Here is a 16546-nt window from a genome sequence, read left to right on the forward strand (position 1 = left end):
AGAGTGGTCAGTTGGCTGGACTTAAAGAATTAAGAGTGGAGCCATACATTAAAATCTCATCATTTATGGTAATTTTCAGATAGTAAACTGATAACTCAGTTTTTAAAAACCACTTCCAAGGAAATAAATTTAGTGGTAACAGTTAACACTGACTTTCGTCAAGGCAGCGAGAACCTACTTCTTCACAGTGCTCTAGAAGGGGGGGCAGCGGGGTCCGGGGCGCCTGCCAGGCTGACCCGGGGAGGGAGGGTGGCCGGCCGCCTGTGCGGCAGAGCCCTGCTGGTGGTCCAGCTGCCTGGAGGGTGCAGTTCAGGAATCAGTCCGGATTTCATGTGAAACAATTTTAATCATGTAAGAACCTCTCAGACATTCAAAAATCCTAGACACAGACCTCCTTTTAAAGAATATATTTGCTTACTGACTCAGTTGATAGCAGAAATAAGCAGCTGCTTAAGGACTTGTGTTTCTAAGGCAATTCAATCTTGAGTACTTTTAATGAACATAAGATCCCAGGGAGCTGACACTACATTTCACAATCTCTGAGCACTGGTCAATGTTCTTCTTAATCCTGTAGAATTTCTCCACATATTCAGAACGCCCTAACAGCTCCACAAAATCTTCATCGTGAGTGATTACCAGCAGCTGGAAGTTACGTTGCTGTGAGCGACTTTTTATTATTCTGAAACAATATATTTAGAACATTTTGTTACTAAAGAGCATAAATAACCTTTTCCTTTATTTGAAAAAGCAACTGAGGACCCTGTCAGACACATGACTGTGTGCTGTGATGACTGGCTTTTCCTGTGCCACGTGAGTGTCAGGGCCTCTGACAGCCCTGCAGGAAGTGGGAGAGGGGTGGAGTGGACCCCGACCCCCACCCAGCCAGGTAGGACTCCCATCTCCTCTTCTGACGGCAGAGTACATGGCTTGACTCTTCACATAGGTCTGGCTTATGGACTGGTAAGAATGCGTGATCTAGTTGCTCCAGAACACAGAGTTCTTACCATAGCAGGTGGAAATGCTCTACTAAGTTTTCCTTAATGTCTATGCCGCTCAACTTTAGGAGTCTGACTTAATCCTTTGCTTGGGTTTTTCTTGACCCATCACTACTTTTCTCTGGAAGAAAATTTTTTTTAAAAGACAGACTACAGGCAAGGGGAATAACATATGCAAGACCGCTGCCTTTTTAGGAACTCTGTCTACTTAGAACTCTGCCACCACCAGTCACTAGATGTATCATTAGTGACACACGGAGCCAGAGTGGGTGGACTGAGAACACTTCTCTATAGGCTGAGGTGACTAGCTACAAGACTGGGACCTGAAAGACTTTCTTTTAATTAACCACTGACATCCCCTTGCCTGGAGCTGGATGCACTTAGGTCTCAAAGCACTAGCTCTTACAGGCTGGTTACAGAGGACACCTGGGAGGTGGCTGGTCAGCTCTTCTCGGGCCCTGTACCTGCTACCAGACCAGAACCATTATGTCTGCCAGAGAGTCCACCTGGAGCCAGGAGTATCTGAATGGTTTCTCAGCTTTGGGCCAAGTGCTGCCAGCACTGTCCCTAAGCCCAGGGCTGCCTGCCTCGCAAGCCGGCCCTGCTGGGGGTGAATGTGGTTCAAAGGTGTGTGTAATTTACTCTTTCTGGATTCTACTTAACCACTAATATACTTTTTTGAATAAGAGTTGCCATTCCTCACAGATATGTGACACATGTGAAAAGCTGGGGAGACAGTACCAAACCACTGCTACCACCTTGGATGTTTTAGCAAGTCATGGTGACTCCTGTACATGACACATGGGCTGCTTGGTGGGTTTACAGGAAAGCCACACCAACCCAGAAACTCTCACCATGAGTTTCCCGTGAGCACAACGGGAGGTTAGGGTGTGTATGCTGCTGTTGCTCAACACCTAGTTCTTTTTTAACAAAGCTGATGAATTACTATGAAAAGGTAAACCTAACCAGCTTCCCCAAGGAAGATACATGTAGAGTGGGGTTTTGCCACAGAACTCTTTTAATCTTACTTCAAAAATTATCGTAACCTGTCCCCAAACTTGAGAAACTTACTCAACCAGAGCATGTGCAAGTGATTCAATGTTTTCTCGGTCAAGATTCGTTGTTGGCTCGTCCAAGCCTAGGATACCACAGTTCAAGCAGAACGTCTCAGCTAGGGCCAGGCGAATAATGAGTGAGGCTAACACCTGGAGAAAAGCAGCAACGTGAGCTGTACGGCACACACCCTCTCCTCATTCACCCAGGAAGGCACGCAGGCCTGGCTTCATCTCTTCAGACAGGAAAGGTCACAGGTCACTGACTGCACTGCTCTTTTGTTTGCGAGAGCCTGGCACTCTGACCAGACTCTTATGCCTTTCCAGAAGATGAAACATCAGGTGCATTTTCTCAGCTTATTATTTGCAATAAAATAAAATGCTAAAAGAATGCTGATCCCCACCCCCCTTCCCCAGTAACATTAGCTATAACAAAACTTGAAATCATAGCTGTGAATCGAAACACATTACCATGTATCTGTACCTAATAATTTTAATAATGGTATAACTGTAAAAATTCACCTTTTTTATTTTCCTGATAATGAGATTCCTCAAAGACTTGGACACTACATTTTCCAGAGCCTTAGAGACCACTTCTTAGAGTCTTCCTTAAACCTCCATGTTCTGTGGTCCAAAATGAGCACCTGCCTACATCACGCTCTAACCCACACACAGTTGCTTGTGTATATAATTCTGACAGAGGCAGAGAATGAATGTCTGGGCCACATATCAGGAGTGCAGAAGTATGGTACTATTTCAGCTTACCCGCAGGAAACCCAAGCAACTGAAAGTGAGGCATTTTCATGGTTCATAGAAACCTGATACTAATCCCTTAGGCCCAGCTGAAACCGTCTAAGGGCACAAACCACACAGAGTAAGAGCAAAGGACGATTCTGGGACGTCTACACTGCCTTTGGGTGAGCTGCCAGTCACTGCTCCCAGAATCTGTGAGTGAAGGAGCATCTGTGAGGGAGGGATTCAGGACAGCACACAGCCTTTCCTTGACGCCCAGGGCAGGCCGGTGGACTGCAGAAGCCGGGCAGTGCTCAGCCCTTTGCATGGGCACTTCCTTCTGCGTTTGGACCTCACTGCTGCTGCCTCCACTCCCACCTGCTCCATGGGTAGTCTAAGGGAGGGCATGGACCACCTCCACCAAACCATTGGACTTCTCCCCCAACACCAAGAAAGCAATTACTGCTAATTTTTATAACTTAGAGTAGCTACAGGAAATCTACTTTTGTTCAGAAACTATTTTTGAAAGTATTTTTAATCCAAAGAGACATGTTTCAAACTATATTTTCCCATTCATAATTACCACTAAAAATCACCAAAGCAAGTAGGGGATACTGATTACAGATCACAAATTTGTCTTTTTTTGCAGACTATGATTAAGATAATAATCTGCAGATGCCTTAAATTGGTATAGCTGTCTGGGCTGACAATAAAATACATGCATGGAGTGTCTTTGGGTAAGAATAGAAACTACTTATGAAAATAACTCAGGTAATATGAGCATCCATTTCTAGAATTTTAAAAATTTGTTAAGAAAATCAAGGATCCAGAGATATTATTAATATACTCTGCTTTTACTTCCTTTTTTTTTATTTTTTTTATTTTTCTGAAGCTGGAAACGGGGAGAGACAGTCAGACAGACTCCCGCATGCGCCCGACCGGGATCCACCCGGCACACCCACCAGGGGCCACGCTCTGCCCACCAGGGGGCGATGCTCTGCCCCGCTGGGGCGTTGCTCTGCCGTGACCCCAGCGCCCGGGCCATCTTTGCTCCAATGGAGCCTTGGCTGCAGGAGGGGAAGAGAGAGACAGAGAGGAAGGAGGGAGGGGGGTGGAGAAGCAAATGGGCGCTTCTCCTGTGTGCCCTGGCTGGGAATCGAACCCGGGTCTCCCGCACGCCAGGCTGACGCTCTACCGCTGAGCCAACTGGCCAGGGCCAATATACTCTGCTTTTAAACTGAAAGAAGGACGCTCAAGACTCTGACATCTTGGGTACAAACCTGTGGAAGCGAAAGGATCAGCCTATTCCACACGGATGTGGGTCCTACTTTCCCAATTCTAAAACTCCTCTTTCTGATTTGCTCTGTGCCCCACACCCAACCCAGGCTGTCTTTCCAGAGCCCCACACAGAGCCAGGCGACCTGCCTGGCAGCTGTCTCTGTACACAGTAGGGTCTCCAAACTTTTTACACAGGGGGCCAGTTCACTGTCCCTCAGACCGTTGGAGGGTCGCCACATACAGTGCTCCTCTCACTGACCACCAATGAAACAGGTGCCCCTTCCAGAAGTGTGGCAGGGGGCCGGATAAATGGCCTCAGGGGGCCGTAGTTTGGGGATGCCTGCTAGAGGCCCCTGTGGGTATCACGGCCTTTAGCTCAAGACCTTTCTTTTCGATGGTGTGCAGGCCTAAAGGCTAGGCTGGGTGGTGTTGGGGGGCTCAGACCTACAATGGGACTGCTTTTTTCAGTGAGACTCCCACATATTGTAATGCCTCATCTGGGTCAGCCTAGGATCCGGTTTCCTAATACTGCATGTCACCAACTCTAAAACACACGTCCCTCCCCTCTTGACTTCTCTGAAATCAGGATACATCTTATAACTACAATTGCTTTTTTCCTTCTTGGTGACTCATAAAATAGCTTGTGCCTGACAATCAACAACAGAGTAACCTTATTCTCATAAGGAATGCTGTAAAACAAGGAGTGGTCTTTGGCTCCTGGTTTTATATTTAGACTATCCTGTGAAACTGTTTCAGGCCCTCCTCCTAAAGGCCTACTTCCATAACAGTGCAGGAAATGCTGGTTAGGAGTGGGTGAGTGTGATGGGGTTAGCAAATCCTGGTCCACTTCACGGGGCAGCCCAGAGTGCTGTACAGAGCTTCCCATCCGTCATGGCGGCCTTGGGTGCTTCCACTGCACTGACATGTTTCTGTCAGTTCTCTGGGTACAGGTGGCCCTAGGTTCTCGAGACACCTGCCTTTTGTCCAGCACTGCACCGTCCTCGCATGTCCAAGGCCACGTCTCCCTTCAGCATCACCACTCGGTAGTTGTAATTCCGCCGTTTATCAGAAGCCGACACGTTTTCATCAGCATCAGACCGGATTTCTATGTATTCAATGTCTGACACAGAAGGAAGAAGATTTTAGAGGAAGCTACCCTCGCAGGCGTCCCCAAACTACGGCCCCCTGAGGCCATTTATCCAGCCCCCACTGCACTTCTGGAAGGGGCACCTCTTTCATTGGTGGTCAGTGAGAGGACCACTGTATTTGGCAGCCCTCCAATGGTCTGAGGGACAGTGAACTGGCCTCCTGTGTAAAAAGTTTGGAGACCCCTGCTAGCCTTCTGTTGTTTGCAAACATGATCAAATAAGCCTAGGCGCAGCATGTGAGGCTGACAGTACGGGGGAAACCTGACCGGCTTGGAACCCTTTCCTCTGGCTGAGAGGGTTCACACGGATTTCTGCTAGGAGCAACCCAGAGACCCAACCCTCAGTCTTGGCTCTGCCTGTCTTAGTTCCTCTATTAAGAGTTTCCTCCTGATGGTTTTCTTATCTCATTTCGGCTTATTCCTATCGACACTCAACAGAACCTATTATGTCATCAGTTAAATATAATGTGCATTCTAGCCAAATATGTTAAGTCCTGTCAGGCCCTGGAATAGAAAGCTTTGCATTTTTTCTTGCTACAAGATGTCAAGAATTCTTAGAAAACATCAAAAAGATGTTCAGTAAAGGGTCAAGGAGGTAATAATGCTGGCATGATGGAAAGCCGTGTGGGTGAGAGCTGGGGACAGGGCACTCGTGATACACCATGCTGTTACCTTGTCCACGATAGGTGCTTCGCCAAAGGTCACGGATGATTTTATTGATTTCTTCCATTTTCATACTGTGAAATTTCATTATTGCTCTAGAAAAAAAGCCAGTGGTACTTGAATGGAATAATAGAACATATTATTATTTATAATAGTAATATATTAAAATATGAAAAATATAATAATGTTAAGTAACCTCATAACAATACCACAAAGTAACTTCCCTAATATTTCAGTGATAAAAGTAGGCTATAGTAAAACTAGAAAAAATAAGCAGGACCAAAACCTTGTTGCTTAGATAATAATGAAAACTGCTAGTCATATTTCCAGAGCTCTAGGGTCCCTACCCTTCTCCATTTTTACTCTTTATGATATGACAAACATTTCCTTAAATACTGTAAAAATTTCAGAAAATAGATTTTAGTAGACTTTTCTTAGGCTTATTGGAAGAACTCTTTCCACGGATGCCCACCGGTTACAGAAGTCCTGCTGAATGGAAGACAGTGAGTTAGAGGGGAGGAAGGGCCCCTTACTCTGTGGGGAAAGGCTGTATCTTCAGAACTGCTGCCTCTTCCCTCTTCTGTTACTATTAAGAATCACCAAAAGCAGCCTCTCGGGCTGCTTTTATTCCTCAGATCTGTGAGCTTTTTATCTACAAAGCTTTGGTTCAGAAAGGGCAATTTAGAGACTTAAGCTGTGCTGAACCTCAAACTTTTCCCTTCCTAGTCAAAAAATCAGAAATGCTAACTCTAAGTATGTACACCCTTCCCCGCACCCTTGCATCACTCCTAAAAAACTAGTAGTTCTAAACACTAAAAAGGAGGAAAGAAATGTTTGTAAAAACAAATGTAGCTTTTCAAAATCTAATGCTGTTCTTACTATTGTCACCTTTCATCACAAAGCCCTCAGGTTCTTTGGAAGCAGGTTTGTGAACTAATACCAGCTGCACTGGTGACAGGCACCCGTCAGAGCCACTACCACACAAAGGATGTGAGGCGCCTTACTTCCATTTGCAAGCCTCTTATCTGATGTATACAAAAAAAGAAACTGAACGTAATACTCTGCCTCTGCATAATCATTTCAGGATCTTCTCTCTCACCAGCAAAAGAGAAAGAAATGACTCAACATAAATATATTTTAAATATCAGATGAAGGATTTTGAAGTAATAGGCTGGAAAAAACCATATTCTGTTTGTTGATGAGAATACAGCATCTCCATTTTCTACTTTACATATCTGTCTCAGCCTAACATTTTATACTCCTTTCATAGGATGGAGATGAAACTTCTGAATATCTGCTTAAAACACACACAGCCCCAGAGAATGTTTCGGGACCAGTCATGTAATTTATAGTTTCATACATTACATTCCTGATTTTTCAGATTACATTTTTAAAAAATCATCTTTTCTAACCAGTGTCACTCCAATAAATTTAATTTTTTAAAAAGTCATCTTTCCATTCAAGTTAAAAATCTTCCATAAATAAGCATTCCCAATGCAGAGCAAGCTCAGGTGAGGCAGGGGTGCAAGGAGCAGACACAGCCTCTGCCGTGGCTCCCTACACTGAGGGGCTGCGTTCTGGCCCGTCGGTGGGTGTGCTCAGAGCACTGCAGGTAGAAGTTCTGGTCCTGAGAAAGATCTAGACCAGGCATGGCCAACAGTTTTTGCCCCCGGGCCAGATTAGAAAGAAAACTTTTTTCATGGGCCAGACGAAATATTAAAATTAAAAAAATGTTAAATACAAAAACGATTCATTTAAGTAAACAAAATTTTATTATGTAATTTGTTTATGAATAAATGTGAGTGAAAAAATTTTAATATGCAATATTATTTTAATAAAAATATAAGTACATACCATATAAATATCCAAACTGTATCGCAATCAATTGAAACAATATTTGATTAATAGAATGAGCTTGAAGGGGTTCTATTGCAAAACAATTATTTCGTTTTACAAACAGCCTGGACACGTTTTCAGTTATCAACTGCAGCTATTGTCTATGCTACAATGCCACTTGATTCAGCACACTTGACCACAAAAATAACGAATTGTTTGACCTTGGGTGCACACTGGCAACCTCCACCTAAAGGAATGTGGGTTTCACATTGCTGCTAAACGTCAAACAAGTTCATATCGAGTACAGATGAGTACAAAAGTTGTAAATCTTTATAATGGAATTAAAAAAAATACGTATCGCGAATCCATTCGACCAATTATTGGAAGTTAACCCTAGATTAGTCACAGGCGGAATTCTTTTCCGTGTATCACTATCTTCTTAAATATCTCGATTTCCAATAATCAAAGACTCTTCCGCTTCTGAGTAGCTGAGATTTTAAAGTAGTGGAGAATATTAAAAATTTAATCGTGGGCTGCATAAACTCATTATGCGGGCTGGATTTGGCCCGCGGGCCGTATGTTGGCCATGCCTGATCTAGACTCACCAACGGGTGCGTCAGAGAAAGCGGATGCTACGCTGGCTGTATCCTCTCTCTCGTCTGGAGTTGATAAGCCCACTGTGCAATAACTGGAGATGATTAAGGTGACTACATTAGTCTACCTGAGGGAGTAACAGTGGTAATAGTGGTTACTATTGATGAGCATTACCTTATGGGAGGCACAGTCATGCTTAAACAATCATATTTTCTCATTTAATCCTTACAAAAGTACTGGCAGAGTTAGGTTGGTTATCCCCATCTTCACATTTTGAAAACTGAGATTTGATGAAGTTAGTAACTTGCTCATGATCAGAGAAAAGTGGATAGAATATTAACAGCCCTTGAATATGATCATTAAAAAAAAAAAAAAAACGCAGTCAAAATGCCATTTTAAAGCCACCAAGCTCAGATAGTTTTATGAGTAAATGTTATCAGATCTTCAAGGTACACTGGTACACTTTAATCTCAAGTATATAAAATACTACATAGCACAAGGAAACATAAGCAGAAAGGAAGAAAAAGTATAAGCCTATTTTGCGTACAACTATAAATACAAACATTCTAAATAAGATCAAATTTAGCAGTGAGGTATTAAAAAGAATATATCATAATCAAGGAATATTTATAATAAGAAAGCAAGATTAGTACAACAGAAATTTTTTTTAGATGATTCACTCACTGCATTAATGGATTAAAATAAAAAATAATAGATGTCAAAAAAGTACTTGTAATACTGAGTTTTGATAAAAATCCTCAGTGAAAAATAGAAAATCTTCTTACTTTGACAAAATGACTCTATCAGATATCCATAGTGACATCAAATTTAATGTTAAAATTTACAGAAGTGTTCCTCCTAAAGATAAAAACAAGAGAAAGATGCCTCTTATATGGCTACCCTAAAATAATATCCTAGAGATCCTTAACAATTTAAGAAGAAAAATTTTAAAAAGGAGAGTCAAAGGGGGGGGGGGAGCCCAAAACATGTCATTATTTCTGAAGGTGATATAATTGTGCACTTAGGCAATCTAAGAAATCAACTGAAAAACAAGACTAATAAGGTAGTCAAATAAAGTACATACTCAGAAATTAATAATTTTATTATCTAGTAGCAAAGTTCAATAGAAAACAATAGAAAAATGATCTTATTCACAGGGCAATGAAAACTGAAGCCTGACCGGTGGTGGCACAGTGATAGAGCATTGACTTGGGACACTGAGAACCCAGGTTCAAAACCTGGAGTTGCTGGCTTGAGCGCAGGCTCACTAGCTTGAGTGCAGGTCGCCAGCTTAAGCCCAAAGGTCACTGGCTTGAGCCCAAGGTCACTGGCTTGACTGAAGAAGGCACAAATGAGAAGCAATCAATGAACAACTAAAGTGCTGCAACTATGCGTTGATGCTTCTCATCTTTCTCTCACCTTTCCTGCCTGTCTCTCATTTGTACTCAAGAAAACAAAACAGCCCTGGCCAGTTGGCTCAGTGGTAGAGCGTCAGCCCAGTATGTGGAAGTCCTGGGTTCGATCCCTGGCCAGGGCACACAGGAGAAGCGCCCATCTGCTTCTCCACCCTTCCCTCTCACCTTTCTCTCTATCTCTCTCTTCCCCTCCCGCAGCCAAGGTTCCACTGGAGCAAAGTTGGCCTGGGCACTGAGGATGGCTCCATGGCCTCCGCTTCAGGTGCTAGAATGGCTCTGGTTGCAGTGGAGCAACGCCCCAGATGGGCACAGCATCACCCCCTAGTGAGCTTGCTGGGTGGATCTGGTCGGGTGCATGCGGGAGTCTGTCTCTCTGACTCCCTGCTTCTCACTTCAGAAAAATACACACATGTGCATGTGCGAAAACTAAACAAAACATTGAAATAAACTAGGAAGAAGCCTTACCAAATGGTAGAGGATCTAAAGGGAAAAGCTATAAAACTTTATTATAGGACAAAAAAATAACTGATTAAATAGGGAAGACATACTGTAAGATCCAAAATGGGAGATTCAACATTGCAAAGGTGTCCATTCTCCTCAGTAATCCATAAGTAAATGATATCTAAACAAAACTCCCAACAAGATTAAAAACATTTTTAAATGAAATTCATAAGGTGATTCTAAAGTTCGTATTTCAAAAGGACAGCCTGAACAGGCGGTGGCACAGTGAATAGAGTGTTGGCCTGGGATGCCGAGGACCCAGGTTTGAAACCCTGAGGTCTCTGGCTTGAGCATGGGCTCACCAGCTTGAGCGCAAGGTCGCTAGCTTGAGTGTGGGGTCATAGACATGACCCCATGGTCACTGGCATGAGCCCAAGGTTGCTGGCTTGAACAAGGGGTCACTGGCTTGGCTGGAGCCCCCCAGTCAAAGCACATATGAAAAAGCAATCAATGAACAACTAAAATGTCACAACTATGAGCTGATAGTTCTCTCTCTCCCTTCCTATCTGTTCCTTATCCCTCTCTCTGTGCCCTCCTCTCTCTTGCTAAAAAAAAAAAAAAAAAAAAAAAAAAAATTCAAAAGGATAAAATCACAGTAGTGGGACAGGAATCAAAATGAAATAAACCAAATACGTACAGAACTTTAGTTTATAAATGACATTTTAAATCAACAAGGAAGGTTTTAATAGTCTTGGAGAGAGGAAAAACAAACATATCACCACCCTTTATCAAACCTCAAATAAAATTAAAACAAATTAAAGGATTAAAAGTTAAATAAAACTATCAGAATAAAATAATTTTATAATCTTAGGATTGAGGACATGCTTCTAATCCAGAACCCAGAAATTAAGATTAAAGATTTGCCTACCTAAAAATTAAAAGTCACAATAGCATCCTAAAGAAATTTAAAAAGACAAACTAAAAATTACTTGCAATGTATGTGAAAAGGACTAATATCCAGAATATATATTTAAGAAGTGGTACAAAGTATTGAGAAAAAGACAACCTAACAGAAAAATTTGCAGAGAGATATGAACAAGCAATTCTCAGAAAGAACTACAAATAGCCAACATGTATAAAACTGTTTAACCTCACTAGTAAACGGAAATATAAGTTAAAGTGAGCATTCTTTGTGTGTGCAACATATTGGCAAAAACTCCAAAGGATGATAATATGAAGTGCAGACATGGAGAAATGGGTACTTTTATACACTATTAGTGGATACAAATTTTACAAGTGTGTTTGGAAGGCAATTTGGCAATAATGTGAAAATATACATACCCTGTGACCCATTAACTATTTCTAAGAAGCTATCTTCCTAGCGTATATGTACCAGTGTGCAAATACATCCATAGTAGCACTGTCTGTAACAGTAAACATTTAAAAGCTTCCTAATACATCCATCAGTGGTTAAATAAAGTAGGTAACACCCATTTTATATATTATGCAGCTGTTAAAAATGAAGTACTTATATATATAAACATAAAAGATTTTCATCACATTAAGTGACAGAAAAGCCAACAGAAAAATACCTACAGGGTTATACTATTCACATTAAAACAAAAATGATATATTTGTGTATACATACATGCAAAGGACTGTGAGGGAAATAAAATATGTTACCAATGTACTAATCCTTAAGTAACAAATAAACTTAGACAATGTCATAGAAATAAACCTAAGTCCAGTGTGAACCATGGTGATTTGCACAGTAATGGAGTAAATACAGGGAAACGTAAATATCTGTAATACAAGGTTGAATGGGTTAAGATCAGTGGTTTTCAACCGCTGGTCCGCAGACTGGTCTGCCAGAAATTTTGTATCGGTCCTCGAAAGAGGTAACCACCCTGATGTATGATTATAGAGACCCAATGATCTTAGTTGAATTTCTTTAGGCTCAGGGTGATTTCTGCCTTAGGGGTCCCTGAAACAATTCTACTATTTTCACCGGTTCCCAACTGTAAAAAGGTTGAAAAACCAATGAGTTAAGTGGTGTAAGTTGTATAAAATGTTATAGAGTACACAGGAGGGAAAAATTACACCTGCTTGGGAAAGGTTTCATCAAGGTAACATTCCAAGGAAGAGAAATACCATGGGAAAATGTGAGATGTCTAAAGGGAACAAAATGTTCAGCTTGCTTAGAATATAGTATTGTGAGAGGAAATGGGGAAGGCCAGGGTGGAAATCTGCCTAAAACGAGCAGGGAACAGAGAGCACCGCCATTAGGAACAGGAACCTGGTGGAAGTATAATGGAGGCAGGAGGGATAAGGAGGTGGGGACACTACTCTTATCTGACTCTGACTGAGGAGGGCTGTGGAGGACAAGCAGGTGTGACAGTGCTGTGCAGACTGGGACAGCAGACTGATGATTAACAGTACAGGCTCAAGATGAACTTCACACACCTTTAACACCTGGACTTTATAGGTAATTAACATTTAAGAATGACCTTGAAGGCCCACAATCTCTAGTAAACAATCATTCTGCTGAGGCAAAGATATGAATTTCATGAGCTGGAAACTTGTGGGTAAGTGGCATCTGGCTAGTTGCACCAGCCCCACCATGTGCCCGGAGTGTGCATATTGCTCAGTTCAATGCATAACATGAAGCGAGAGGTTTTGTGAAAACTGGTTCCTGTAAGAAAGTGAAAAGGTCTAAGATCTAAGAATACAGTGGTCAACAAAATTATTTGTTCTTATATTTAACCTGAAAGATTTCCTTAAAAATTTCAGTAACAATCTATGGCATTTTTATGAGGACAACTGATGACAATGGTGGTGTGGATAATTGTGGTAATCCATGAAAGCCTTAGGATGTGACCCGCACACATGACAGGGCCTACTGATTTCCTGTCTGAAAGAGGGCACCACGAGGCCAGAAAGACAAAGACACGTGCCAGCGAAACTGCTCTATGTGATAGTATATGGTAGTATACACGCCATCATTCATCTGTCCAAACCACAGAATGGACAACACCAAGAGTGAAATGAGCCTTGATGTAAAATACAGACTTCAGGGGATCATGATATGTGCAGGTCCACCAAATGTACTACTCTGGTGAAGAATGTTGACAGTGGGTAGTTATGGCCGTTGGGTTGGAGGAAACCTCTGTATTTTTGGCTTGATTTTGCTATGAACCTAAAACTGCCCTGAACTATTTGCCACAAATACTGTGAGGACGAAGACCATTCTCAGCAATCAGATGGTTGACATCCCAGAAAACGTGGACATCACTCTGAAGGGAGGCACAGATATTGTGAAGGGCTCCAGGGGCACCCTGTGGATGGACTTCAATCACATCAATGTAGAACTCAGTCCCCTTGGGAAGAAGAAGAGGAGGCTTGGGGTTGACAAATGGTGGGGAAACAGAAAGGAACTACCTGCTGTCATGTACAGAATGTGACCAAGGGTGTGACCCTGTACACTCACTTCCTCATCATCGTCATTATACAGAATGGTTTTCTTGTTGAAATCAGAAATTTCTCAGGGAAAAATACATCTGCAGGGTTCAGAAGAGGTCACACATTGCTTATTCAGTATCTCAAGCTTAGAAAGATGAAGGAAATGACCTTGAACTTGTAACTTGTAACAAATTTAACTGCCTTGATTCAGCAAGCCAGAACTGTTAAAACCAAGGATACCCGAAAAATCTTGGATGGTATCTATTTTCTGGAAAAGGAATAGTTCAGTAGGCTGACAAATAAGATCTAAGTTGTCCAGCTATAGAAACAGCAAGATGCTGCATGATTCCTCACTTATTTGCAATATTTTAAAGATGCAATAAAAGTCATTTATTGATTTGGGGAAAAAATTAAAAATAAAACTGTTCTAAAAAACCTATTAAAAGAAAGTGAGCGAGCAAGCAACAGAGGTGTGCCAGTGTTATTTGTGCAGCTGTTGCCCTTCATGTCCCTCTCCTTCTTTATAAACACACCTCCTTTAAATGTTAGGCTCATTGAACTGTCCTTCAGAGCCACTTTGCACCATGGCTTCTGCCTCAGCAATAAGATGACTTTCCTTTTTGTTCTAAGCTGCCCAACTGCCTCCTACACTTGGACATTTAATGAAAAGCTTCTGAATTATCTTCTTCCTGAGTACACCTATGCTCTAGTTTGATGTCACAAATGAAGCATATCAGACCTTCCCAAGACAGTCGTTCAGGGTTACTGCTGCTGTTCTGAGCTGCTTTCTAAATCCCTTCAGGGTTTAGCCATTAGCAGAGAACTGAACGCCTGAAATGGAGTCATTAGAGAACAGGTATCTAAGGGGATAGAAAATAGCATCTAAATAGTCCAAAACCTCACCTGCCAGGTAAAAACCTTTCTAGGGCCTGCTTTTTCTATTATTTAAACCACTTCCAGGACTCAAAGTACTAAGGAAGGTTAGCTACCATTCTGCAAAATGTGAACTAATCCTCAAAATCAGAAGTGCACATAAAATGGCAAATCTTTAACTGTATTGCCCCATAGTCTCAAGCTATCTTATTGAATTTTTTTTTGTGACAGAAGCAGTGAGAGACAGAGAGAGGGACAGACAGACAGGAAGGAGATATGAGAAGCATCAATTCTTCGTTGTGACACCTTAGTTGTTCTTTGATTGCTTTCTCATATGTGCCTTGACGGCGGGGGGTGGGGGGGAGGCTAGGGGCGCTACAGCAGAGTGAGTAACACCTTGTCAAGCAACCAACCTTGGGTTCAAGACAGCAACCTTGGGTTATGTCTACGATCCCACACTCAAGACAGTGATTCCACACTCAAGCCAGTGATTCCGCACTCAAGCTGGTGAGCCTGCGCTAAAGCCAGATGAGTCTGTGCTCAAGCCGGTGACCTCGGGGTTTCGAACCTAGGTCCTCTGCATCCCAGTCCAATGCGCTATCCACTGCACCACCGCCTGGTCAGGCTGAATAAAATATTGATTAAAAGGGCCAAATACAAACATGCCTTTCTAATAACAAATATTAGTTCAGAAGTATGGAAAAACTAGGTTAATAAAAATTAAACAAGTTGGAAAAAAGCAAAATAGATTATACTTAATTAACAAAAGACATTTTCCAACATTATTCTCATCCTTGTATTTAAAACTAGACCAAACTTTGAAATATATAGGTTGCTAAGAACTTGGCTGTGACCATTGTTATTCATTTCTACACTGGATACTCTTCCCAGCTGCCCTGGTACGCCACCGTGAGAACTTCCTGTCTCCCAATATTTAGGTCAGCGGAAACCCTCTCATGTAAAGGAAATGGTATCATAAGTATCATGTTCTACTAATCATGATTTTAATTACCTAGCAAAACTCAAAATCCCTAATTTGCCAAACAAGTTGCACATTTAAAAGAAAAATAACCTCTTTTTCTAGATAAAACCCTTAAGACTATTACTAAATTCTTAAAACTACTGAACTAATTTCCTTTGGCCAGACTCCCCAAAAAGCAGCTTTTAAAATTCAGGCAATGGTCCAACCACTATCGCAAGAGACAACTGGTTAATAAAAACTGCAGTAAGTGTGAAAGGTCTCTGGCTATCTTGGTTTACTAAGTGTCTGGCTGGATGCTGCAGGGCCCAGTGGCGTGAAACTGTCCTGTATTCAAGGTAAACACAAGAATGGCGGCTGTGAGAAGTGAGCCCTGGCTAAGCCCTCCCCAGGTTCCAGGAGCCAAGCTCTGAAGAGATTCACAGAGAGCTGGCTGGCTGCCTTGGAGTCAAAACTTTAAGAGTTACATGTTTTCACTGAGTCTCAGAAGTGTGGCTTAACATGCAACATTCCACATTTGGGGAAGGCTGATAGTGTAAATTGGCATAGGGTAGAACAGTGTACTTTGCTGTATTCTAAAATCATCTAACTTTAATTTATATATTCTATTAAAGGGCAAGAAGTACTACATTCTAAATGCTGAGTGTTTTCCCCTTTCTCCCTTTCTCAGCCAGTGTCTCTCTGACCACTGGTAATGCTTATAATCAGTGATGTTTTTAGATGATTACTAATAACAGATACTAATCAGCTTTTCTTGAAAATGCATTGCTAATTTCCTGTGTTACCTTAAATAGACAGCTAAATGCAACAATTACACTGACTGCATTCTTCATTCTAAGAGGTGAAACAATGAGGGAAATTTTAGACTTCACTTTCTTCTAGGTGAGAAGGCAAATTTAAGGCTCATAGTAGAAACCTTAGCAAGGCCACTGTTTGCAAGTACAATCCCACAAAGACTCAGTTTTGGGGAAATGTGTACCACCCCTTTTCTTCGCATTTAGTAGAATCCATCTGATTACCAGATAACACCTCAGTAAACAGCTTGGCTTTGTTCCTTCTGTCAGACTAAGTTGCTGGAAATC

General features: G+C 41.9%; 1 protein-coding gene across 3 annotated transcripts in view; it reads right to left on the bottom strand.

Moving 5' to 3' along the window:
• Positions 1-332: 332 nt before the first annotated feature.
• RAD50 (RAD50 double strand break repair protein) overlaps positions 333-16546 on the bottom strand; it is a 103708-nt gene continuing 87494 nt past the window's right edge. For all 3 annotated transcript variants that reach the window (XM_066344446.1, XM_066344445.1, XM_066344444.1), the window contains 4 exons: positions 5877-5962; positions 5035-5177; positions 2067-2200; positions 333-679 (listed from right to left, as the gene is read on the bottom strand). In XM_066344446.1, coding sequence (XP_066200543.1) covers positions 493-679; positions 2067-2200; positions 5035-5177; positions 5877-5962 — 550 coding nt within the window. In that variant the 3' untranslated portion in view covers positions 333-492. The remainder of the gene's footprint in view (positions 680-2066; positions 2201-5034; positions 5178-5876; positions 5963-16546) is intronic.

Source organism: Saccopteryx leptura, chromosome 6, assembly GCF_036850995.1.
Source record: "Saccopteryx leptura isolate mSacLep1 chromosome 6, mSacLep1_pri_phased_curated, whole genome shotgun sequence".
NCBI classification, from domain to species: domain Eukaryota; kingdom Metazoa; phylum Chordata; class Mammalia; order Chiroptera; family Emballonuridae; genus Saccopteryx; species Saccopteryx leptura.